This window comes from Elephantulus edwardii, unplaced genomic scaffold (assembly GCF_000299155.1).
Source record: "Elephantulus edwardii isolate Elephantulus edwardi_28Jun2011 unplaced genomic scaffold, EleEdw1.0 scaffold00032, whole genome shotgun sequence".
NCBI lineage: Eukaryota > Metazoa > Chordata > Mammalia > Macroscelidea > Macroscelididae > Elephantulus > Elephantulus edwardii.
Genome location: NW_006399782.1, coordinates 9,944,902 through 9,970,489, shown reverse-complemented (window position 1 = coordinate 9,970,489; position 25,588 = coordinate 9,944,902). Strand labels below are relative to the sequence as shown.

General features: G+C 38.2%; 1 protein-coding gene across 1 annotated transcript in view; it reads right to left on the bottom strand.

Moving 5' to 3' along the window:
- The window catches only part of POLQ (polymerase (DNA directed), theta), a 103,404-nt gene extending 81,111 nt beyond the window's left edge, over positions 1–22,293 (bottom strand). Inside the window, exons 1-6 of the mRNA XM_006884314.1 lie at positions 22,122–22,293; positions 21,034–21,213; positions 16,876–17,006; positions 14,886–15,042; positions 12,038–12,146; positions 5,108–5,327 (exon numbers count right to left, since the gene is read on the bottom strand). Of these exons, the coding sequence (XP_006884376.1) occupies positions 5,108–5,327; positions 12,038–12,146; positions 14,886–15,042; positions 16,876–17,006; positions 21,034–21,213; positions 22,122–22,293 (969 nt within the window). The remainder of the gene's footprint in view (positions 1–5,107; positions 5,328–12,037; positions 12,147–14,885; positions 15,043–16,875; positions 17,007–21,033; positions 21,214–22,121) is intronic.
- Positions 22,294–25,588: the final 3,295 nt, after the last annotated feature.

The window sequence follows — 25,588 nt, the reverse complement described above, 5'->3', positions numbered from 1 at the left end:
ATATAACTGAGATTCAAGTGGATTTAAAGTCAAAAATAAAAAAAAGAAAATTTTTTTAAAAAAAATAAATAAAAATAAATAAACAAACAAACAAACAAACAAAACAACCAGCAATTATGCAGGTCCTATGATGGTGGTGGCCTCAAGAGGTCTGGAACCTGGAACATCAGTTTGTAATTAGGTTTGCAAGTAGACTGAGTCATGATTCTTCTATCTATTCATTGGGGATGTTTCTGTTTTGAATTTCTTTTGTTTTATAGATGTGGTTTGTTTTTCTTTTTTATATGTGCTAGGACCTAGGAATATAACAACAAACAGAGCAGAAACAAAAACTGCCCCTTTATTGCCTTGTCTTCTAGAAGGATGAAATACCAAGACCCATTGTCAATTCAATGCCAACTCACAGTGACACTTTAGTACAGAGGAGAATCCCCCAACAAGTTTCCAGGGCTGCAACTTTGTCCAGAATAGACTGACTCATCTTTCTCCCACAGCTCCACTGAGAGATTCAAATCACCAACCTTTTGGGTAACAGCCTAGTGCTTTTCCCTGTGCCACGAGGGCTGCTTCATAGGAGGAGATACACAATTTAAAAAAAAAAAAGGTAAATGAAGCACAGCAGCCAGGAAATCAAAAGATAAACTGATGCTGTAAGGGACTTTTCCAGAGTACTGAAGAGCAATGATGTCAGCCTGGAGACTAAGGTGTACCTGATCGAGGCCACAGTCTTTGCAATTATGTGCTATGCATCAGAAAGCTGGACAATGACTAAGGATGATAAAAGAATTGATGCCTTTGCGCTGTGGTGTTGGAGAAGAGTGTTGAATAGACCACAGACTGCTAGGAGAACAAACAGGTTTGTCCTGGAGAGGGTGAAGCCGGAGTGCTCCTTGAAACAGGCTGCAATAATTCTGAAGCTCTGTCTGATATACTTCAGGCATGTTGCAGGAGGAACTGCTCCTTGGAGAGGGGCATCATGCTCAGCAGGGTGGAGAGGAAGAGAGCGCAAGAGAGGAAGACCACGGATGGGATGGATCAATTCAGTGACTACAAGGATAATGGGAGTGGCTATGCCAGAGATGATGAGGATGGCACAGGATAGAGCAGGGTTCAGAGTTGTTGTTCAAAGGGTTGTCATGAGTTTCAAGAGACTCAACAGCACTTAACAACAACAACAAAAATACGATTTTTAAAAATTATGAAGGACTCAACTTTCTACCAAACAACAGACAGGTCTACAAAGCAAACAAAACTATTAGAGAGGCACTAACTCCAGAGAAAAGCAAATCACAGAAGGTGAGAAAAGCAGCATTTACCCAAAGGCAAAGCACAGAAGGCAAGGAAGGGCAGGACAGAATGATTAATGAAAATGATAATTCTAGGGAGGTTATGAGAAAAGGGTGACTACATTGCTGTTGATGTTGCTGTTATGTGGTATCAAGTTGAGTAGGATTCATAGCAACCCTATGAAAAACAGATTTGAACTGTCTATCCTGTGCCATCCTCACCACCTCTGACACCCTCAAGCCCTTTGCCGCAGGTACTGTATCAATCGACCTGGTTGAGGGTCTTCCTTTCAGCCATCACTCCGCCTTTCCAAGCATCATGTCCCTCTCCACGGAATAGCCTCTCCTAGCAACGTGTCCAAAAGTAATTAATGTTAAAAAGCAAAATGTATATCAGTGGTTGAATGGTAAACAAATTTGCTTTGTAAACTTTCATTCAAATCTTTAAAAAGATTACTAGCGAGAAGAATAAAGATGGAAAAGGAAATAGAGACCAGTAATAGGAAAGCATTGTAATTTAGATAAGGTTGCTGTGTTGCGTGCCATCAAGTCTGAAAGAACTCATAGCTGACCCTCCAGCAGGTTTTCAGAGGCTGTAAATTGCACAGGAGATTGTCCATCTTTCTGCCGAGGAGCAGCTGATACTTCATTGCATGCCTTTGGTTTGGCAACTCAATTCCTTACCAGAGGTCTTAGATGGGATAGTCAGATAAATTCTGACAAAGCAACATTTGAGTAAAAGCCTAAAGATGCGTGAATCGGGGGCTATTCACTCATACAGGAGGTTCACAAAGGGACAAAGAAATCCAGAAAAAGAAAATCTGAGGTGAGAGAATCTTAACACACAAAAGAAATAGAGAAGAGGCCAAACAGAAAGGCCTGAGAGGAAGGGGAAAGAGTCCTGCAATAATAAGTACTCAGCTATTAAATGAAAAGTATATATCAGCAGCTCTGCCAAGGAACAGTGACAGAAAAGGGGCACCTTGGCCTGGCAGCTGGACAGCCCACAAGAAGGAAGGGCCCACGCCATGGGCACTATATCAAGCACCAATCTTCAACAACTACCAGATGTGACTCAACCTATAAAACCACCTAGAGAATCAGCAAAGCCAAGGGGAAAACAAATCAGTGACTTTGAAATAAAGCTCAAGACAAATCACCAAGCCTAAAACAGAAATGAAGGCAAGGAGAAAAAATGGAGTAAGAACAGAACAGAGTATCTTTTATTATTATTATTATTATTATTAAATTTTATTAGTTTTAATGAACCTTTACAGAGATTTTGGGTTTTCATTCATTCATTGTTGCACTGTTTCCTCCACCCTCATCCCCAGTTCGTTCTTCTTCCCCCACCCCAATGTCTGTTTTAATTGTCCAATTGCCACAGTGCTTGTCAAAGCCAGTTCTGATTAATCTCCTTTGTCAGTGTGTCCCTTGCCATTCCCTATCACTCCTCCCTGAGAGAGACTGCACCCTGATTCATAAGGAAAAGGGGATGGCATATTCTCTTAGCTACTTCCTGCTGAAAAGGGACGCTGGGGGTTTCAGGGTGAAGGTCTTCTCTCACTACTCTAAAGGGCCCCTTTGGCAGTAGGAAACACATAGACTATTATGGAGATTGATTTTGGAATTTAGATGCACTGTTATCAATTGTGCTTAGCCGTACATGTTCATATCTTTGAAGATGTATCATGGAAGTGTTCCAGCCTAGAAGATACAAATTTAACTAACAAGTTAAAAGTGCATGAGTCAAAAATTGAAAAGCAATAATATTCTGAGTAGAGGTTCTAATAGTGGCACAAATCAAGTTACAGAGGTAAGATGGTTCCATTGCCATCCCTACTCTAACTTAATTCTTTTTTTTTAATTTAAATTTGTTATTAATTTCAGAGTATCTTTTAAGAGCTGTAAGAACTGTGGGACATTGTCAAACATTCTAATAGATCTATAATTATAATTTCAACAAAGAACAAGGCACAACAAATACAAAGAGATAATGCCTAAGAATTTGCCAAAAGTAATAAAAGACAGCAAACTACAGGTCCAAGAATCCAAAAAAAATTAAGCAGGAAAAAAATATTAAACATCTCTCACACATATGCACTTAGACTTTATAGCCAAACTGCTGAAAACCAAGGATGAAGAGAAAATATTACAGGAAGTCAGAGGAATGATACATTAGCTCAAGCAAAAGAGTAAAATTTAAACAAACTTCTCAGAAACTATGCGAGCCAAAATACAATGGAGTGGTATCTTTAAAGTGGTAATTCTTCAGGTAGAAATAATATGACACAAACAGGAACTTGGCTGTGTAAAAGAAATGAAAGGACTGGAAAATTACATACACGAAGGTTAAAAAAACTATTATTGTTAACAGTTTTACCAAGAGATTGGTAAATGTGATCTGCAGGTTAAATCTAGTTTATCACTTCTTCCCATATAATGAGTCATTTTTAAACAGCTGAAAGGGAAAACAAATAAATCAAAGGAATAATAATAGCTCATGCATATTCAACTCAAATTTCAGAGTCAGTAAATAAAATTCTGTTAGAATTAATTTCTGCATTTTCTGTGTCTACTTTTACTCTACAACCACAAAGGTGATTAAAAATGCACTAGTAGCTGTATGATCAGCAAAACTTAAATATTTATCTAATCCTTTACAGAAAAAGTTTGTGGCCTTTGATCCAAAAGAAAAACATTGCCTATAGGAAACAGGACTATATAATATGAATTCATAGCACATATATGACACTAAAATCTATGATGACAGTACAAATGAGAGAAAAAACAAATCTAAATAAAAACAGGAGATGTCTCATTTCACAGATACACAGTATTTAGTTCTTTAAACTTAGGGCTGAAGAATTAGGCGTAGGAGAGGAAAAGAAAATTCTGTCAGCGAAAACTTTTATGTATATTTAGGAGTTGGGAAGAAGAGAATGATTATTTATAAAGTTCCTTCTAGATGCTAAAGCAAAATCAACACCTAAATTACGGCTGTCAAGTAGATTCTGACTCTCAGAGACCCTATAGGACAGGGTACAACTATTGACCTTTCTGTTGGCTGTCCAATACTTAATTTGATTTCATCATAGTTCTAGAATTTTTTTTTTAAAAATTATACTGCCTTCTGAAACTTCATCTAACATACTTTGGATAAGCTTCAAGGAGGGATCAGTCATTGGAGAGGGCTGTCATGCTTGGAAGGGTGGAGGGACAGTGCAGGAGAGGAAGACCTGGATGAGTTGAATTAATTCAGTGACTGGGGTAATGGGCATAGGTGTATCAGAGACAGTAAGATTGGCACAGGATAGAGCAGGGTTTAGGGCTGTTGTACATAGGGTCACTAAGAGTCTCAGGTGACTCGACAGCACGTAACAACAATAACAGTACTGCATTCTTAGACCTATTCTAAAAATATTATCTATCTTAGTACATGAAGATGCAAGGTTCAGAAAGGTATTCAACTAATAACACAGCATATCAAGTATCTGGATTAAGTATCTGAGAGAGATCCAACTTCAAAACTGATAGCCTAGTGGGTAGCAGGTTGTGCAGCAAACTCAAGGGTGATGGTTGAAATCCAACAGCTGCTCCATTTGAACAAGACAGGCAATCTTTTCCCATGATTTAGAGCCTCTGAAAACTAGGTGGAGGGTCACCTATGAGTTGGTTCCAACTCAACAGTGTTGAGTTTTGAGTTTCTGATATATTATACAAGCAATCACCAAAAGGTTAGTCTTTCACATTAACACTTAACATAAACTAAACTATAAGAAAATCTTTCCCCAGTGAAAGAAAATAAAAATATTATTTACCTTCACTTGTAGCATGGGCTGAAAATCTCTTACACGTTTCATTGAAGAGTCATAGACGGAATTTCCAATTTTTACTGCTTCCAAAAGTGGTACAGGGCGAAAGTCAGTGTGATAGAGCTCAGCATTCAACCAGGAGGCCACACACTTCAAATTAGGGAGCGTAGCACTCATGCCAACAATCTGCACAGCATTAGAATGAGGACCGGCTAAATCTGGCTGGCTATGAAAAGTAAATTAAATTAATGTAAAAAGACCACACTACAAATACCACTGCTAGTAATTTTCTTCAGTATAGCCTTTGGTACATACATACAGGTTTTTTTCCTTTGGGGTTATATACTAGAAATTAAATGACTAGATCATAAATTATAATTATCATCAATTTTAGAAGATAATGACAAACTACTTCCCACATAGACTGTACCGACAACCGACATTCTGCAGCGCAGCAACTATACACATGGACCTCAAAAGAATCAGATTGTCCCAGAGGCGCACGGTTCAAATCCACCAGATGCTCTGCTGGGGAAGGAGGGACAATCTCCTCCTGTACCAGTCAGATCTGATTTGACGGTACACTCACACAAAAATAATAAAATTTAAAAAAAAATAATCAGATTGACTACATTTGTGGAAAGAATCACGAGAGAAGCTCAATATCAGCAGTCAATACCAGGTCAGGCACTAACTGTAGAACAGACTATCAATTGTTCATGTGCAAGTTCAAATTGAAGGTGAAAAAAACTAAAACAAGTCCACAAGAATTGTATTACTACTTTAGTACTCTGAACAGAATTTTTAAAAAATCATCTCATGATAGGTTTCAGGTGTTGAATACAAATGACAGAAGGTCAGATGAATTGTGAGAGAACATCAAGAATATACTGATGAAGAGAGTAAAAGGTCATTAAATAAGCAGAGGAAAAAGAAAAGACCAAAATAGATGTTAGAAGGAACTGAAAATTGCACTAGAACGTCAGGAAGCCAAAAAAAAGGGAAGAGATGCAAAAGAAAAACAGATGAACAGCTCGAGAAAACAAAGCAAAGCATTATAAAAGAATATACAGAAAACTGGAGTCAGAGAAAAAAGGGGGGGAACTTAATTGGCATTTCTCAAGCTGAAAGAAGTTAAAAACAAATTCAAGCCTCAAGTTGCAATACTGAAAGATGCTCTGGGCATAATCATAAATGATACAGGAACCATCAAAAGAAGATGGAGGGAATACATAGTCATTGCACTAAAAATAATTGGTCAAGATTAGTACTTTAAGAAGTAGTATATGGACAAGAGGCAATGGTAATTAAGAAAGAATTTCAAGCTAACTGAAGGCATTGGCAAAAAATAAGGTCCTATGAATTAATGGACTATCAATTGGTGGGTTTCAACTAAGAGATGCAGGCCTGGACTTGCTCAACAGGAAATTTGGATGACAGTTACCTGGCCAACTGTTTAGAAAAGATTCATATTTGTTCCCATCCCAAGAAAAGGTGATCCAATAGAATATGGAAATCATCAAGTAATATCATTAATATCACATGTAAGCAAAATACTGCTGAAGATTATCCAAAAATGGCTCAAATGGTACACTGACAGAAAACTATCAGAATCTGGGTTTAGAAGAGGAGTGGCATCAGGGCTATCACTGCTTATGTCAGATGGATCTTTACTGAAAGGAGAGAATACCAGAAAAATACCTGTGTTTTATTAACTATGTTAAAGCATTTGATTGTGTGGATCATAATAAATTAGGGTTAACATCAAGAAGAATAGGATATTTCAATTATACTCATATGAAGCCTAGACTAAGACTCTATTATCCTAGCAGAGAAAGGGAACATTGAATGGTTTAAAACTGAAAAAAGAGTGCATCAGGGATATATCATTTCCCATATCTATTCAATCTGTATGCTGAGCAAATAATTCGAGAAGCCTGACATTATGAAGAAAAATGTGGCATCACGATTAGAAGAAGAATCAGCTAATTATGCAGATGGCACAACTTTGCTTGCTGAAAGTGAGGAGGACTTGAAACATGTGCTACAGATGATAAAAGACTAAAGTCTTCAATATGGAGTACATCCCAACATCAAGACAAAAATCCTTACCACTGGGCCAATAAGCAACACCATCACAGAAGGAGAAAAGATTGAAATTGTTAACAATTCTGTCTTACTTGGTTCCACAATCAAGACTCTTGCACTAGAAATCAAAGAAAGTCAGTTGTCAGAAACCTTTCCAAAATACTAAGGAGCAGTGATATCATTTTAAAGACTAAAGTGCACCTATTTCGAACCTTTTTCAATTACTTGCTATGCATCTGGAAGCAGAGCAATTAAATAAGGGATGACAGAAGAATTGGTGCCTTTGTGTTGTAGTAGTGAAGAGTACTAAATATTCCACGGACTGCCAAAAGACAAAACAAATATGTCCTGGAGAAAGTGTGGTCCGAGTGCTCCATGGAGGCAACAATGGCAAAAAGGAGGGTAAAGTACTCATATACTTTGGGCATGTTGTTAGGAAAGGAGAGCTATTCATTGGAAAGAGACATCATTCCTGAAAAGTGGAGGGTCAGCAAAACAAAACAAACAAACAAACAAACAAACAAAAATGGAAGACCCTCAATGAGATGGAATGACAATAACAGCATCAATGGGCTTGAGTATGTCAGAGATGATGAGGATGGCATAGAATAAGACAGGGTTCAGATCTGTTGTTCACAGGGTCACCGTGAGCTGTGCTTGTCTCGATGGCATATATCATCAACAACGCTCAACATCCTTTCCAATACTTAGAATTGTTAACCTCTTTAATGTTAGACAGGGAGTTCTGGTGGTGTAATCCGTGGAAGTGCAGGTCACCACTCTCTGCTATTTAAAACACAAGGAGAAAACATGGGGAATCCCTTCCTCTCCTCCCATGTGATTTGTTGTGGTTGTTAATACCACTGAATAGAGTACTACTTAGAGAAAGCAGAGAATACCGAAAGAATGTCTCTTTGTGTTTTATCAACCATGTAAAAGCATTTGACTTGTAGATCACAATAAACTATGGTTAAAATTTATTCAAATAGGACTCCAATATGAAGGTCAGATATAACCCCTGTCCTATCCTGAACCATCCTCATCAATTCTGACATACTTGAGCCAATTGCTATAGTCACCAGGTCAGTCCATCTGGTTGAGGGTCTTCCTCTCCTTCAATGACCCTCCACATATTCAAGCATGATGTTCCTGTTCAAGGAATAGCATCTCCTAACAACATGCCCAAAATATGTGAGACAAAACTTCATCATCTTTGCCCCCAAAGAGCACTCTGGCTACAGTTTCTCCAAGACGTAACCGTTTGCTCTTTTGGCAGTCCATCGGGTATTCAGTACTTTGCTCCACACCACAATACAAAGGCATCAATTCTTTTTCTGTCATCCTTACTCATTGTACAGCTCTCAAATACATAACAAGTGATTGAAAAGATCATGGCTTGAATCAAGCACACTTTGGTCTTTAAGCTGACTTTATTGTTCCTTAGTCAGAAGTCCTTGATGGCCAACATTCCCAATGCAACACGTCTTCTGACTTCTTACCTAATAAGTAAGATGAAATCATTGACAACATCAATCTTTTATTCATCTATCATGATATTGACTATTGGTTCAGTGGTGAGGAGTTCTGTCTTCTTTATGTGGAGATGTAATCCATACCGAAGTTTGTACTGTTTGATCTCCTGCAGCAAAGTTTTCAAATCCTCCTCACTTACAGCAAGCAAGACTGTGTCATCTGCATAATGCAGGTTGTGATTTACAACCTCTGAAAACCTACTGGAAGGTCAGCTAAGTCAGTTTCAACATTATGGAGCATGCGTGGTAGCATTTCCTTAAAAATTTTTCCTTGATTATGAATGAGATTCAGTACTATTTCCTATTTATGGGCCAATTGGATACTCTCATGTAAATGCTTAATCAAATCTTTCCCACTGATAATCTGTATTGTTTGCTTTCTCAACGATTTGTCTTAGATAATGAATTTTCCATTTTATTACTTTTTTGGGGTTCTTGTTACTATTATTTCCCTTCTACTTTGTAAAATATCCATTATACCTTAAGTTAGTACTATTTGCTAATTTCTAATGTGATGAAATTTCTAATTTCTATAGTCAAGAAAGTTTATGACTCAAAAATAGATCAGAAGCATGCTTTTCCTATACTTTTTCTAGTTTAGGTTCACTTCTGTTAGATATATACATTAAACCACTTGAGTCTCTGAAATATGTTAAAGCTTGCTTTCTGGACCAGCATATGGTAATTTTTTTCCTAAGTGTTCCTAAAAAGAACATAAACTCCCGTGTCATTTGGTATGCTGTTCTAAATAGAATCATTAGTTTAAATTTGTTGATTTTATTAAGTCAGATCTTCTCTGTACCTATTGATTTATGACATAGATGGTTATCTACGTATTCTATCACATACTGGTACAGTTAAAAATCTCACCAAACTGAAAGCCAAGAGTTTTCAGACTAAAAATTGCTAATGAGTACTCATCAAAATAAATGGAAAGAGATTAACAACAAAAGACAACAATAGTAATTTTTAACAGTACATTTTAAAATGCTAGGAACAATGAGTAAAATCTTCTACAGAGAATAAAAATATTTGTACAAGGAATGAAAAATCAGCATGGCATTGGATTTCTGAATAATGGAAACCAGAAGACAATGAAATAATGCCACTGCCACTCTGATTAATATGTATCTCCAATCTTGACTTCATTACCAAGAAGTATATGAACAAAATAGATAACATTTTCAGACAAACAAGGCCTCAAAAATATATATAAACTCATATTCCTTTTCTCTTGAAGTTCACAAAATATTATTACAAAAATAAGGAGGTTAACCAAGAAAAACACACATAATTTATAAAGAGGAACTTTAGTTCTGAGAGATTTTAAAAAGACTCAATACAATATTTTATACAGTAAGCAAAAGACAATGAGCATGATGATGATAAAGGGAGCTATTAAGATGACTGCTATCTGGCCTGTATGCAGATTACCCTATCAGACTGGAGCAACTCAAAGGGCTATAGGAGATAGCTCTTTAATATGATGTAACTGGAAGAAGAGTAAATATACTGAAATACAGTAGTGTCAATGTATACAACTAAATAAAAGGCTAGGGGGAAATGAGTGAGAAATCCACAGAAAACTAAGCTATCAAACAGAAACATGTTTGTTGATATCAGAAAAAAATTATTTTGAAAAGTAACCATAACACACTACATAGTTTGGTTGACAATGGTATTTATACAGCTCTAAGAGTGTAAAACGAGTAAGTGAAACACTGGTGGTTTAAGTCCATTGAGAGAATAAAAGGTGTGGTGATCTACTGCTGAAAAATCACCCACTGAAAATCCCATGGTGCAAAGTTCTATGCTTACAAACATGAGGTTATCATGAGTTAGAATTGATGGCAACTGGTTTAATAGCACAACACTGTCACATTATGCAAAAAGGTGAAATTAACATATCTGAATAATGAAATGGCGATGAGAGAATTCTAGAGAGGCTGTCGGGACCACTACGGGGAAGGAGTATCAGTAAAGAAAACAAAAAAGTGCAGAAAGAATACAAATAGTGCTAGCTTTTCGTCTTTCATAATAAGAAGCCAATAGATAAGATCTAAAACTAAGAACTCACATAGCTGCATTTACAGATAAAGCTGTAAATTAAAAAATATAAAAAGTTAAAAGTTGTCACCTCTGGGAAGTGGGGTCCAAAGAAATGAAGGTTTTCAAAATTTGCCTTGACTACTTAAATGACAGGGGCCTAGTGGTAAGGAGGTGTGCTGCCAACCCAAAGGCATATGGTTCAAATCCACCCGAAAGATGAACAATCAACTCCTATGAAATGTAACAGTATCTGAAAACACCGTGGACGGTCAGCAATGAGTCAGTTCTGATTCAATAGGTTGTTGTTACATGCCGTCAAGTCACCCGTGACTCTTGTAGTAACTCTATCCTGTGGCAATCTTATTGTCTCTGACACTCCTACCCCCACATTACCCCAGTCACTGAATCAATCCTTCTCATCGAGGGTCTTTCTCTCTTGCACTGTCTCTCCACCCTCTAAGCATGACGTCCTTCTCCAAGGACTGGTCCCTCCTTGTAACATGTTCAAAGTATGTGAGACAAAACTTCAGAATCCTTGCCTCCAAGAAGCAGCCTGGTCTCACCCTCTCTAGGACGAACATGTTTGTTCTCCTGGCAGTCCATGGTATATTCAATACTCTTCTCCAACACCACAGCTCAAAGGTATCAATTCTCTTTCTATCATCCCTAGTCATTGTCCAGCTCTCTGATACATGGCAAGTAATTGCAAAGACTATGGCCTGGATCAGGTGAACATTAGTCTCCAGAATGACATCGTTGTCCTTTTTAGTACTTTGGCGAGGTCTCTGACAGCAGACTTTTCCAGTGCAATTTGTCTTTTCATTTCCTTGCTGCTGGTAGCAAGAGTGTTGATTGTGGAGCCAGCAAACTAAAGCCGTTAATAATCTCAATCTCTTCATCTATCATGATGCTGCCAATCAGCCCAGTGGAAAGGAATCTTTGTTTTCCTTATGTTGAGCTTCAACCTATATTGAAGGCTGCAGTCCTTGACCTTCTGCAGCAAGCACTTCAGGTTCTCCTAAGTTTCAGCAAGCAGGTGTCATCTGCATAATGCAGGTTGATAATGAGTCTTCTTCCAATCCTGATGCCACATTTCTCCTCATCTAGCCCAGGTTCCCAGCTAATAGCACATAGAAACAATTTAATTTTTAAAATAACATATAAGGAAAGCACTATTCTCTTGCTTTAATTTAACTACTTATAATGCACTTATGTGATACTTTCTCAACATTGTAATTTCAAAACCTCAGTTATTTCAAGTACTCACCAGGATGCCAGCTTCTGAGTAAGATAGCAAACCTTGGTCAGCAAAAGTTCCAGTAGATACCCTCGGTGGGCGTCTCCCAGCATATGCAATTCATCCACAACCACCATTCCTGAAAGGATTTTCCAGATACAAAATATACAAAATTTCAAAGTTAGGAGAAGTTTTAAAAGACTCAGTATTTTATCTTATATATCGTTAATAGCAGTCATTCACTCTACTGTAGGTGATATTAATTCTAAGCATGAAATAAAAACCAGATTCCACACAAAGCACATATTTTTTTTTCCCTCCAAATATTTCAAATGTCATAGATAGTACTATTACAAGTATATCCTGGATATAAAGAGTGGTTATTTGATTACTCAGGTCAACCCAAGCCCAGGGAAAACTGACTTAGAAGTTACTTAAACTCAGAAACTCATTGTCTTCAAGTTGGAGCCAACACAGAGCTGACCCTCAAGCAGGTTTTCCAGGGCTGTAAATCGCACAGGAGGAGGTTGCCTATCTTCGTCCAGTAGAACAGCTGGTGATTTGAACCAGCAGAGAGGCATGGCCTTTGAGATACCAGCACAACTCCCCGTGGACTACCAACAGGGCCCCCTGCAAGTTATTTGTTAAGTACCTTTAAGTTAGAGCCAACTTACTGCTCTGATTCCTCGGTGTTTTCAGAAGCAGCAAGTAAGCTACATAAGAGCTTTCCTCTGCATCTTTCTTCACCATCTTTCTTCTGCAGAGAAGCTTGTGGTTTCAAACCACTTGCCTTCAGGATGGCAGCACAATTCCTTACCACTAGGCCACCAGAGCTCTCCAAAAGTTACCTTGCGGCATTACTGTTCTTGTTAGATTGTACTGAGTCAATTATGACTCATAGTGACCCTATGGACAACTGATCCAAACCTTGCCCTATCCAGGGCCATCCTCTGATATACTCGAGCTCATTGATACAGTCACTGTGTCAATCTATTCCTCTCTTTTCCTGACTCTCCACTTTTCCAAGGACGATGTTTGTTCCTCTTGTTGTTGTGTGCCTGCTGAGTCGGAAACAACCCAAAGCTGACCCTCCAGCAGGTTTTCAGAGGCAGTAAATCAAATGGGAGGAGACTGCCCATCCTTCTCCCATAGAGCAGCTGGTAGATTCAAAACGCATGCCTTTGGAATTGCAGCCTGCTTCTTACCACTAAATTGACAATCTTGTAGAAGTCAGTTGTTCAGGACATTAACTATTCTGTAGGGAAATGGGGAGAGATGTTCCATTCTTATGTTAACAAGTTGCTTAGAAACACAGATTAAGAAAATAAGATTAAGGAAAAAGTTATTTTAAGGCATTTGTTTTGTTTGATCACAATAGGCTAGTGAGTTATCCTACTTCAAAGAATAAGTAGAATCATAATGTCCCTTCTCCACTGCTTGGAGAATTGGTCATTCAATGCAAAAATTTAATAACAACCAATGTCTTTATTAAATATTTCCCTTCATTAGCCCTGCCAGTGCACTGGTGTCTTGCCAACAAATTCTAAACAACGAAATAAAGATCTTTCAGACTCTTTTCTTTGGACACAAAATGCTCCTTTTCCTCATCAGTAAGCTGATGACGTGATTTAACTCTATTCATTCATCCAGAAATATTTAGTCCTATCTAATATGGCAGGCAGGGAGCTCTGATGGCTTGGTGGTACGGAATTATGCTGCCAGTGCAAAGGTATGTGGTTCAAAGCCACCAGCTGCTCCCCAGAAGAAAGATGGGCAATCTTCTACCATGTAATTAACTGCCTCTGAAAACCCAGTGGAGGGTCACCTAGGAGTGGGTTCCAACTGAAGAGTACACAACAATGTGCCAGGCAGACACTGTGCAAGGTGCACTGGGTTTGACACTTAAAATTTATTCTCAATATTGAACAAAAAATTTAGAGATCAAGGGAAGACACAAATAATAAAGAGAATTCCCTTGAAAAATGATGCATAACATTTCTCACTACAAGTTTCTAGAACGTTTTTAATAATAAAAGACCATGTGTTCTTATGCTCTGATCCCCAATTTTAATCCCAACTTTACCATGCGTATTTTAAATGCAGTAGCTAACTGATAACTGTGGCTTCTGCTAATCTATCCCTGTTGCTCTCTCCACATGGCAGGCCATTCACAGTGGTTAAAAGAAATAAACAAGTAAGTAAATAAGATGGAAAACCCTCCTAGAGTCACAAACTTAAATAGAATGTACAGGAACTCATATCCCCAGTGAATGGGTAGCACATGGCTTCAGGCCTAATCTTAACATGACAGCATGAGAATAAGAGAATAAACACACAGAGACACTGTATATTAAAGATAGGCCTAAGGAGTAAATTCTGTTCCCACATGCTTCCTTTATTCCTGGTAAAGTTTAACTAAGAAATAAGAAATAAACAACTCAAGGTTATAAAAAAGGACATTTTAAAAAGCATAAAAGAAAGCAAGGCAAGGTAGGCAATAACAACAAATCTTTTCATTTTACAAAGTTCTAACATTACAAAGGAGCTCTGGTGGCCTGGTGCGGGATATAATATATAAATGATATAACATAAAAATGATATGTACGTGAAAGTTTGGCTGTTCAAACCCAGCAGTCACTTGACAGCAGAAAAAAGGGACAGTCTCTTCCCATAAAGGTTTACAGTCTCCAAAACCCAACAGAGGATCACTATGAGTTGGAATTGATTGGGCAGCAGCGGGTGGCATTACAGATTCTTGCTTCCAGAAGTAGACGGCAAGCAAAAGAAAAACTGGGAATGCATAGAAATCGCAACAGCTCCCTGCTGGTCCATCAAAAGTAGTACTTGAAAGTATTTACTTCATTTTTATCTGTCTTACCTAAGAGATCCATCTTATTTTCCCCCATGAGGCGATTGATCAGACCATTGGCTCTCTCAATTGTGCAGACTGCAATATCCACAGAAGAAAAAGGCCCAGTCGGAGAGGTACTGCCCATATATCCATCTACTTTTATTCCTATTTCCTGAAACAGGTTCTGAATGGTATAAAAAGGAATAGTACATGTAAAAATCGTTTGAAGTGTATGAATTGTAACTTAAAGCACAAATTGGTTCTACCTCAAAATACAAGCAAGAGTATCTAAGGACATTTACCAGTGTATTGTCAGTTACCCCTGGATGGGACCTACTACTTCTTTTTTTATATTTCTACATTTAAAAGATGAAATTTAGAATTCACAAAACTCAAGAGAGATCTCCTGCTAAGACAAAGTAAAAAAGAAAAATATAGTATTTTAATAGCAGCACTTCATAATCAAAACAGTTCTGAAAGTTATTTAAAGAACATGCATAAAAATTAATTTAGGCATAATAACTTTGATCTAAGATACAAGCAAAAAACTAGTTCTATGATGTCAAAGTGTACTTTAAGAAATAAATAAATTTCTTACTTTTTGAGGAAACCATTCTCACTACTCCACTAAAGATCTATGTAATAGAAGAAAAGCTTTAACAGTCAAATACAGCGGGACTGTGACATTAAGTTTTTAGCTTAACTTTTAACTAACATACTTTTTCAATAAAAAGGATCCTTTCAGGGAGCTCTGATGGCCTAGTGGTTAGAAGCTGCACTGTAATCCCAGAGGTGTGCGGTTCGAATCCACCAGATTCTCTGCTGGAAAAGGAGGGACAGTATCCTCCTGTACCAGTCAGATCTGATTCGACGGTACACACACAAAAAATAACGAAATTTTTTTTAAAAAGGATCCTTTCATTGATTTGTTACTTTAGATCTAAGCTGAGAGGATACCATATGGGGCCAGCTTTGCTGGCTATTAGCCTCTGAAATAACTGTTTAAACAGACAACAGCATTTTAGAGTTGTTCATTTAATACATTTTCCCTGGATGTTTATTAAGTTAACACACAGTTCTCAGGTTAATATTCTCATATTACAAGATGAAAAAAAGTCCAGGCAGTTAAATGCCTGACCCAAAAGCAGAGTGACAAAACTAGGACTAGAAGTCACATTTCTGTAACTTCCAATACAATAACCTTTCCATTCCAACAACACAGTTTTTTACTACAGAAATTACAGTGGAAAACTTGTTTTGTTTAATGGAATAATGTACCTGTGAAAATGCCTTTGAAACCAACTTGCACAATTTTAAACTCATTTATCACTCATTTTTTTTCTTCTTAAGCTTTTTTAAAATCATTTTAATGAGCATTTACAGATATTTTGGATTTCCATTCATTCATTGCTGCACTTCTCTCGCCGCTCAGCCCTACCCCACACCCCCAGTTTGCTCCTCTCTTTCCAAAGTAAAAGAAAGACTTCCTCCCTGGGACAATCCCCCCACACCCCTCCCGCTGCCGCAAGTACATTCCACTATGCAACCTTAATTATTATCACTCGTTTTTACAGAAGAACACATGGACAGATCACAGGCCTAAAGTTGTACCTTTGCAACACCAGTTCCTGTTCTTCATCCCCTAAATGTTCCCACTAAGTCATCAACTGACATGGGATTTGCTTCCTTAGACATGCTTTCCTCTCCACCTTTTATTCCAGGGTTACTAATCTATAAAAAGTTGACTCTTACTTTGCACATTTACATGTTAATTGTATTGTTCTGTTTAGTTCCTAAGGAAAAGATTCCAAGTTTTTATACAATTTTTAGTAATATTCTTTTAATTTTCTGGCCTTTTCTCCTATAAGAGTTCTCTCCAAAATTAACAACTTTGAAAACTGTTGGGTAATAAAATATGGGGTTTTTTTTCTTTCACTTACATCTGCAATTCTATTCAAATGAGGAAAGTCAATTTTGAATAGCAAGCCTTGCACGATTTCAAGCACAAGAGCATTACCTGGAGGTAGTATTTCTTCTCTTTAGCAACCGAGACAAAAGGCAGAATAAACAAGGCTTTCTTCTTCATTTCCAAAACTCGTTTCAAAAGAAGCAACTCAGCAACAAGAGTCTTCCCAGCACTTGTAGGAGCTAAAGCAGGATTATTTCAAAAAGTTGTCACAAAAAAGTAATATTTGGTACACTGCATTAATAAATGTTCTAAGCCACTACTCAATAGCTCTAAACCCTAACATTAATTTAGCACTAATGTCTCAACTAGCATTTGGACATTTACCTCAACTTCCTAAACAGTCACATATCGAAAAGAGAATTGTTAAATCAACCTTTATTTTAGTAAAAAACAATGTGTAGCAAGCAAGATTCTACTGAAGATTATCCAAAAACGACAGGAACAGGACATCAACAGAGAACTGCCAGAAGTCCAGGCTGGGTTTAGAAGGGGTTGTGGTACTAGGGATATTGTAGCTGATGTTATATGGATTTTAGCTGAAAGCAGAGAATACCAGAGGAATGTCTATCTGTGTTTCATTGACTATGCAAAGGCATTTGACTGTGTGGATCATAACAAACTGTGGCTGACTCTGAGAAGAATGGGAATCCCAGAACATTTAATCGTGCTAATGCGAAACCTATACTTGGACCAAGAGGCAGTCGTCAGAACAGAGCAGGGCAACACTGAATGGTTCAAAATTGGGAAGGGTGTATGCCAGGGATGTGTCCTATCTCCATACCTTTTCAACCTATATGCAGAGCAGATTATCCGGGAAGCTGGGCTCTATGAGGAGAAGCGTGGCATTAGGATTGGTGGAAGATCTATCAACAGACTGCGTTATGCAGATGACACAACCCTGCTTGCTGAAACTGAGGAGGACCTCATGCACTTACTGCAGAGGGTCAAGGACTGCACCCTTCAGTATGGACTGAGGCTCAATGTCAAGAAGACAAAGATTCTCACCACTGGACCAATTGGTAGCATCAGGATGGATGGTGAAGAGATTGAGATTGTTCACAGCTTCAGTTTGCTCGGCTCCATGGTCAACACTCTTGGCACCAGCAGCCAGGAAATAAAAAACGTATTGTGATGGGAAAGTCTGCTTTTAGGGACCTCTCTAAAGTACTCAAGAGCAACGGTGTCTCTCTGGAGACGGAGGTGTGCCTGATACAGGCCATGGTTTTTGCAATCACTTGTTACGCATCAGAAAGTTGGACAATGACTAGGGAGGATAGAAGGAGAATTGACGCCTTTGAGCTGTGGTGCTGGAGAAGAGTATTGAATGTTCCATGGACTGCCAAGGAAACAAACAGATCCATCCTACAGAGTTAAACCAGGCTACTCCTTGGAGGCAAGGATTCTGGGGCTTCATCTGACATACTTTGGACATGTTGTAGGGAGAGACAGGTCCTTGGAGAGGGACATCATGCTTGGTAGGGTAGAGGGACAGCGCAGGAAGGGAAGATCCTCTATGAGGTGGATTGATTCAGTGACTGGGGTAATCGGGATGGGTGTGTCAGAGGCAATGCGACTGGCACAGGACAGAGCAGGGTTTAGGGCTGTTGTACATAGGGTCGCTATGAGTCGCAAACGACTCGACAGCACATAACAACAACAACAGTATTAGCTTATACCTAAAGACCTTTTCTTTAAAATCCCTACATCTCCTTAAGGAAGGATACGGATCTTAATATATCATGATATAAGCAATGATAAAGAATAAATAGGGAAGTTGTGAAGAAGCTACATAAATTGGACAAAACTCAGTAAAGAAGGGAGAAAAGAAGAATGTGAATGTTGACTGAACTAAATTAGCGTGTCCAAAAGCCTGGAGCAAAGCCTGACAAGTTCAGATAACTTGAAATTAAATTTCTTCAATCTGGAGCACAATTTCCTAAATTTAGGAAAGAGCCAAGAAGGATTGTATAATCTCACCATATAATAAGTATGCCTTCAAGCCTAAGGGCAATGCTGAATGACAAATGAGTTTTATGAAGAAAAGTGACAGGATCATATTTGTACTTTCCAAAAAATCACTTTGGCTGCAGGAGCCAGGAAGAACTAGAGGTAAATAAACTGGTTACAGGGCATAATTTAGAAGATGATAATGGTGGAAACAAAGTAATAGACAAAAAAAACCCAAACAAACAAACAAACCAGAATCAAAAGATAATTGACATTCCTCTAAAAGATAACATGTTTCTTAAGTTATTAACTTTATTCAATTATTAATTATTTTTTTCTTAAGTTTTTTCTTAAGTTTCCATGTGACTGAGCAATTCCATTCTTAGATATATAAACAAGAGAAATGAAACAAACATTTTCCAAAAACCTGTTCACAAATGTTCACAGCAACACTATTCTTTACAGCTAGAAAAAGGAAAGAACCTAAATATCCATCAATACAATGAAATGTTTGTTGTTGTCAAGTATGACTCATAGCAAGCCTGTGAACAAACAGATCTGAACCTTGTCCTGTGCCAACCTCACAATCTCTGACACACTTAAGCTCACTGCTATAGTCACTGCGTCAATCTACTTGGTTGGGGGTCTTCTTCTCCTATGCCATCCCTTCACCTTTCCAAGCATGACATTTCTCTCCAAGGAATAGCCCCACCTAGCAACATGTGAAGCAGTCCAAAACATATCTGTTCTTTTGGCAGCCATGAGATACTCAGTACTCCTCTCCAATACTATATAGTTCAAAGGCATCAATAATTCTTCTGTCATCCTTAGTCATTGTTCAGCTTTCACATGCAAGCAAGTGACTGAAAAAGACTATGGCCTGAGTCAAGCAAACCTTAGTCTTCAGACTGATATCACTGCTCCTCAATAATTTAAGAGGTCTTTAACTTTAAACACTCCCAGTGCAATACGACTTCTGATCTGACTGCTGGTACCAAGTGCATTGACTGTGGATCAATGAACTGTTAGGCAAAAAGTAATTTAACCATATCTCAGAAAAAACCTCCTTGAATCTGAATCGTAACTGACTCCTAGCTGACCCTGTTTCAGGTTTTTGGAGGCTGTAAATCACAAGGGAGGAAACTGTCCACCTTTCACACAGTGAGCAGTCAGTGGATCTGAACTGCCAAAGAGGTACCTTCTTAGCACTTGACTTAGTAGCTTAACTCCTTAACTTAGTAGCTTAACTCCTTACTGACTATGCCACCAGAGCTCCTTGCTTATCCATGTAATGGTACATTACTTAGCCATAAAAAGAAACCAAATACTCATACATGCTATAGACAACATGAGTTAACCCAGGAAATGTGATGCTAAGTAATAGAAGGCCACATACTGCAGGGGTTAATGTATTCATACAACTCCCTAATTCTCAGAAAAGGCAAATCTGAATGAAAAGACATCTTCTCCAATGGTTCTATTCTAAGGTCAATGTAACAAGCACAGGTTAAAAATCATGCATGCCAAAACTTTCCCTTGAAAATACGTGTGTGTGTGTGTGTGTGTGTGTGTGTGTGTAAAATATCACCCTGTATTTTGGATTGAATTGTGTCTCCCAAAAATGTGAACTAAGTCCTAGCCTCATTTTGTTGTATAATCTTATCTAAGAATGAGTTTGTTATGTTAATGAAACTGTATTAGTAAGGTATATCTTAAAGCAGTCTCATTTGCAGTCTAGAGGCAGATTAAGCAGTAGAAACAGGGAGAGATAAATGCTAAGTCACCTTGGAGATTCCAAGGATCCATAGAACAGAAAAGGAAAAGAGACAAGGACTTGCTACTAGAACAAATCTAGCAAGATTTCCTCTAAAACCAATGCCCTGAGTTCAAGCTCCTAACGTTAGAAACTAAGAAAATTCATTTCAGGTTTTAAAAGCAATCTACTTAATAGTATTTTTGTTACAGTAGTACCAGAAAACAACTAAATAACTCTGAGGCGTACAATTCTTGAGAGGAGCAGCAGACAGAAATGCCCACTCTTAAGGTGTGGTTTTTCCCCCTAGTAATATTATATGATAGCATAAACTAAATCTGTATGAGATTCTACTTTGAGATATATTTTAAAACTTTGTAAATCAGTGATCTTTGAACTTTTAAAAATGCATACCCTAAAAAAAATGCATACCCTCTCAATAATATCTTTTACACTCATGAATGTCTTAAAATAGTACTGCAATTAAATTGCACAGATCTGAATACCTGAATAAACTAAATTCTTTCCTTCCAGGACTTGTCCAAGCAAAAGGCACTCTGCCTGCCATTCAAACATCTTTTTTACACCAAAACTGTGGTATGTCTCCAGTACTGCTTTAGGAAGTCCCCAGTTTGCTAACAGCAGCTTGTCTATTTGGTCATCAGGAACTGTGGGCTTGCATTCACCTTACAAAGGAAAAAAATAATTAATAATTGAATAAAGTTTTAGCATATGACATTAACAGTTACCCCTCCACTATCTGTCAGAACTTCAATGTCTTAGAATGAGGCTATTTAAAGCAAATTCTGAATTTAAGGAGCATATAAGACACTGATCAGCTCTAGGAAAAAACAGAAATAGTTGTTTAATTGCTATTGTAATTAAGTGTCCTCAAACTGGCTTCTACTCACAGCCATCTACATACAACAGATGGTTCTGAACATTTGTTGAAACAAATTTGTATTTGGATACCTTCCAGCCAAGGAGAAGGTAAACTTCCAATACTGTTAGCAACTTTCAGCAGTGTCAGAAAGGATTCCACATAATTTTGAATTAGATATTATTAAAAGTTTCATAGAAAGGCCAAACAAACAAAAATGCAAGAGTGTTGGTATAAGGGACAAAACAAAATTCATTGCAAGCATTTCATATTTAAGTTGGTGAAATGTTCTATTTAAGTTTTAATACTATGCAGATGTATAACCCTCAGGTTACAAACGGAGTCAACATTCATCAAACATCCAGCTCTAAGAAAACATCACACTCCAAGCAGCCTGTGTCGTACTCCATTCAGACCCCCAAATCCGCGATATAGATCTGTATGAAGTATTGGGCACTCATGAAGATCAAAGACCTGGAATTTGGGAAAAAATTGGAAGTTTTTAACGGCACTACCAGCGGTGACTGAACTTGTTGGAGCATAAAATGATAGGGTACAGCCGATCGGAGTTACAGTTGCCGAGTCGATCTTGCAAAAACCTCCACGAAAGGAAGAACCCCCAGGCACCTTCGGTCAAATAGCACGGTGCAGCTGTCCACCCCACACTACAGTCCCCAGGATTCCTGAGAATACATGCAGTAGCTGTCAACTGACCTCTGTGATCTTTCAAATTGCGACCCAGGCCCGGGGGCGGGCTCAGCACAGAACCCGAGAGGCCCTGGCGGCTGTCATTGCCATCATTGCCATTGTCATAGCTGCTTTCCAAGAAAGAATCCGAGTCTGATGCAGACCGCCGCCGTTTCCCACTCCGGCGGGGAAGGTTCATCGCGAACTCTTCTCGTCTGTTTAGGACAGACCACAATTCCAACTCCCTCCAGCTCGAGAGAAACCAAATCGGTTGACAACTGAGGCTGCCATGTTCCCGCCACGGCTTTCAAACGCAGGGCTCGCAGCCCCGCCCGGAACCATAGAGTACGCACTGTAGAGAGCGGCGTGCTGGAGAGAGCGACGTGACAACCATCGAGTCGTGGGAAAGAGAGACTCGAGGGGTAGAGTGGGGTTTGCTCGAACAATTAGCGTAAATGACCAGATTTGGAGCGATGTTAAATGAGAACCCAAGATCGGCATTTATAATCCGCTTTCATAATGTGGCCTGAAAAAAATCTCCCTCTTTCTCTTCCTGATTATTTCTAATTTAAACACAAGGCACGCAGTAAAAAGAGCTTGGTCGTTTTCTTAGTGGATTCTCTAGAACCAGCTGTCAGAAAATTTGGTTCGAACTCCCTTAGGCAAATACTCTGATAATGTTTTCCTTTCTCTTTCCCATTCTCTTTTAATGAATGAATTTTAAGTATTGATTTAATTTCTACAGTTGTTAAAGTGCTGTCTAGTCGACTACTACTCATAGTGACCTTATGAGCAGTGGATCTGCAGCCAGCCCTATCTCTCTCATCCGCCCCATCTCCGACACACGTGAACCCACCGTTACAATCACTGTGTCAATTCATCTTTCCAAGTATGATGTCCTTTTCCAAGGACTGGCACGTCCTAACAATATGCCTAAGTGTGTCAGACGAAGTTTCACTATCCATGCCTCAAAGATGAAGACGTGGACAATTTCTCTCTCTTCTCCATCTGTTGCTTATTTATCAGGTGGTGAGGATTATTTTTTTTTTTAATGTTAAGATATAACCCACATTGAAGGCTATGATCCTCTGCACTGTTTCAAGTCCTTCTCAAATTCAACAAGGTTATGTCAGCTGCGTAAGGTGGGTTGCTGAGTCTTCCTCCAATCATGATGCTACATTCTTTTTCTTATAGTCTAGCGTCTCAAGTGATTTACTCAGCATACAAAGTGAACAAGTATGAAGAAAGGATGTAGCCATGATGTACACCTTTCTCGATTTTAAACCATGCAATGTTCCCTTGTTTTGTTCATACCACAGCTTCTTTGTCTAGGTATAGGTTTCACATGAGCACAATTAAGTGCTCTGGATTCCCATTCTTCTCAATGTCAGTGATAATTTGTTATGATCTGAATAGTCAAATGCCTTTCAAAATCAACAAAGTATAGATAGATACCCTTCTAGTATTCTTTGCTTTTAGCCAAGATATTCATTAGCAATGATATTCCTGGTGCCACAACTTCTTCTAAATCCAGCCTGAATCTCTGGCAGTTCTTTGCCAATGTACTATTTCAGATGTTCTTTTTTAATGATCTTCAACAAGATTATAGTTTCATATGAGATTAATGATATTGCTTGATAATTTCCACATTCTGTTGAATGACGTTGTGTGTGGAGGGGGGCGTGAGAATGGGAACAAAAATGGATCTCTTCCAGTTGGTTGGCAAGGTAGCTGTCCTCCAAATTTCCTAGCATGGCTTGTTAATCGCATCAGGGCTGCATCTGTTTGTTGAAATATGTCTATTGGCATCCCTTCAATTCCTGGGGCCTTATTTTTACTAATGACTTCAGTGCAGTTTGAACTTCTTTCATTACCATTAGTTCTTGATCATATGCTACTTTTTGAAATGATTCTGTGTCTACCAATTCTTTCTGGTATAGTGACTCTGTGTATTCCTTCCATATTCTTTAGATGCTTCCTGGATCATTCTGTATTTTACCCATGGCATCCTTCAGTATTGCAACATAAGGTTTAAATTTGTTTTTCAGGTCTTTCATCTTGAAAATGTTCAATGAGTTCCTTTTTGTTTTCCAACTCCAGCTCTTTATACATTCTTTTATAGGACTTTACTTTGTCTTCTTTATACTTTGTTTTCTGACACTACCCTTTGAAATCTTAACTCTTTGACTTTGACAAGTCTTCCTTTTGTTTTGACTTAACATTCTCGTGCAATTTTCAAAATCTCTTTCAATATCTATTTTAGTCTTCCAACATCTATTTTGACTTTTTGTTTCTCTCCTATCTTTGTATGACTGTTTGCTTTCTTCATGGATAATATCCTTGATGTCATCCCCTGGCTCATCTAGGTTTTTTTATCATTGGTAATCAGTGCCTCAAAGCTATTCTTGAGATAGTTTTTAAATTCAAGTGGGGTAGACTCATGATCTCATTTTTATTTTTGTGGACTTGTTTTCATTTTCTTCAGCTTCAACTTGAATTTGCATATTGATAGTCTATTTCACAGTCAGCATTTGGCCTGGTTTTGACTCCTTAGTCTTTCTCCAATGATTCTTTCCATGGGTGTAATCAATATAATTCCTGTGTAGTTCATTACGTTAAGTCCATGTGGGCAGTTGCTGCTTGTGATTTTTTTTAAAAATATTTGCAATGTTTAAATCATTGATTGTGCAAAATTCAGTCATTCAATCGCCAGCCTCATTTATGTCACCAAGTCTGTAATATCCTACTAATAGTACCTTTTCTTTGTTTCCAACTTTTGCATTCCAGTAACTAATTATCATGATTCCAGTCTTCTTATTAATTATATATAGTTGTTGTTTGTTATGTGCCATCAAGTCACTTGTAACTCATAGCGACCCTGCATCAACAGCTCTGAACACTGCCCTATCTTGAGCCAGTCTCACTGTTTCCAACACACCTACCTTCATTACCCTAGTTACTAATTCAATCCATTTAATCCAGAGTCTTCCTTTCCTGTACTGTCCCTTCACTCCTTCTCCAAGGACTGATGCCTCCTGGCCACATTCACAAAATATGTGATGTCCACACCCATGTTTATTGCAGCTTTGTTTACAATAGCAAAGAGTTGGAAGCAACCTGAGGGCCCATCAACAAACGAATGGATAGAGAAGCTGTGGTATATCCACACAATGGAATACTATACTACGCAGCATTGAAAAACAAGGAACTCATGCAATATTATTCAAAGTGGGTGACCCTGGAGGACATTATGCTGAGTGAAATATCTCAGTCACAAAGGGAAAAATACTGCATGGTGCCACTGTTGTAGAATGGGTCTGACATTAGGGTGGAGGTATGTCAGAAAAAAAAACTGGATAAATTATGTATATTGAAACAGATGAGGGAAAGAACAGATTAGAAGTTATATATGATCGAGTATTATGGTTAGCACAGGAATCCAGAATTAAGGTTGCATAGAGAAGTGTACTAGGGGTGAGGAGTGGGGGGAAGGG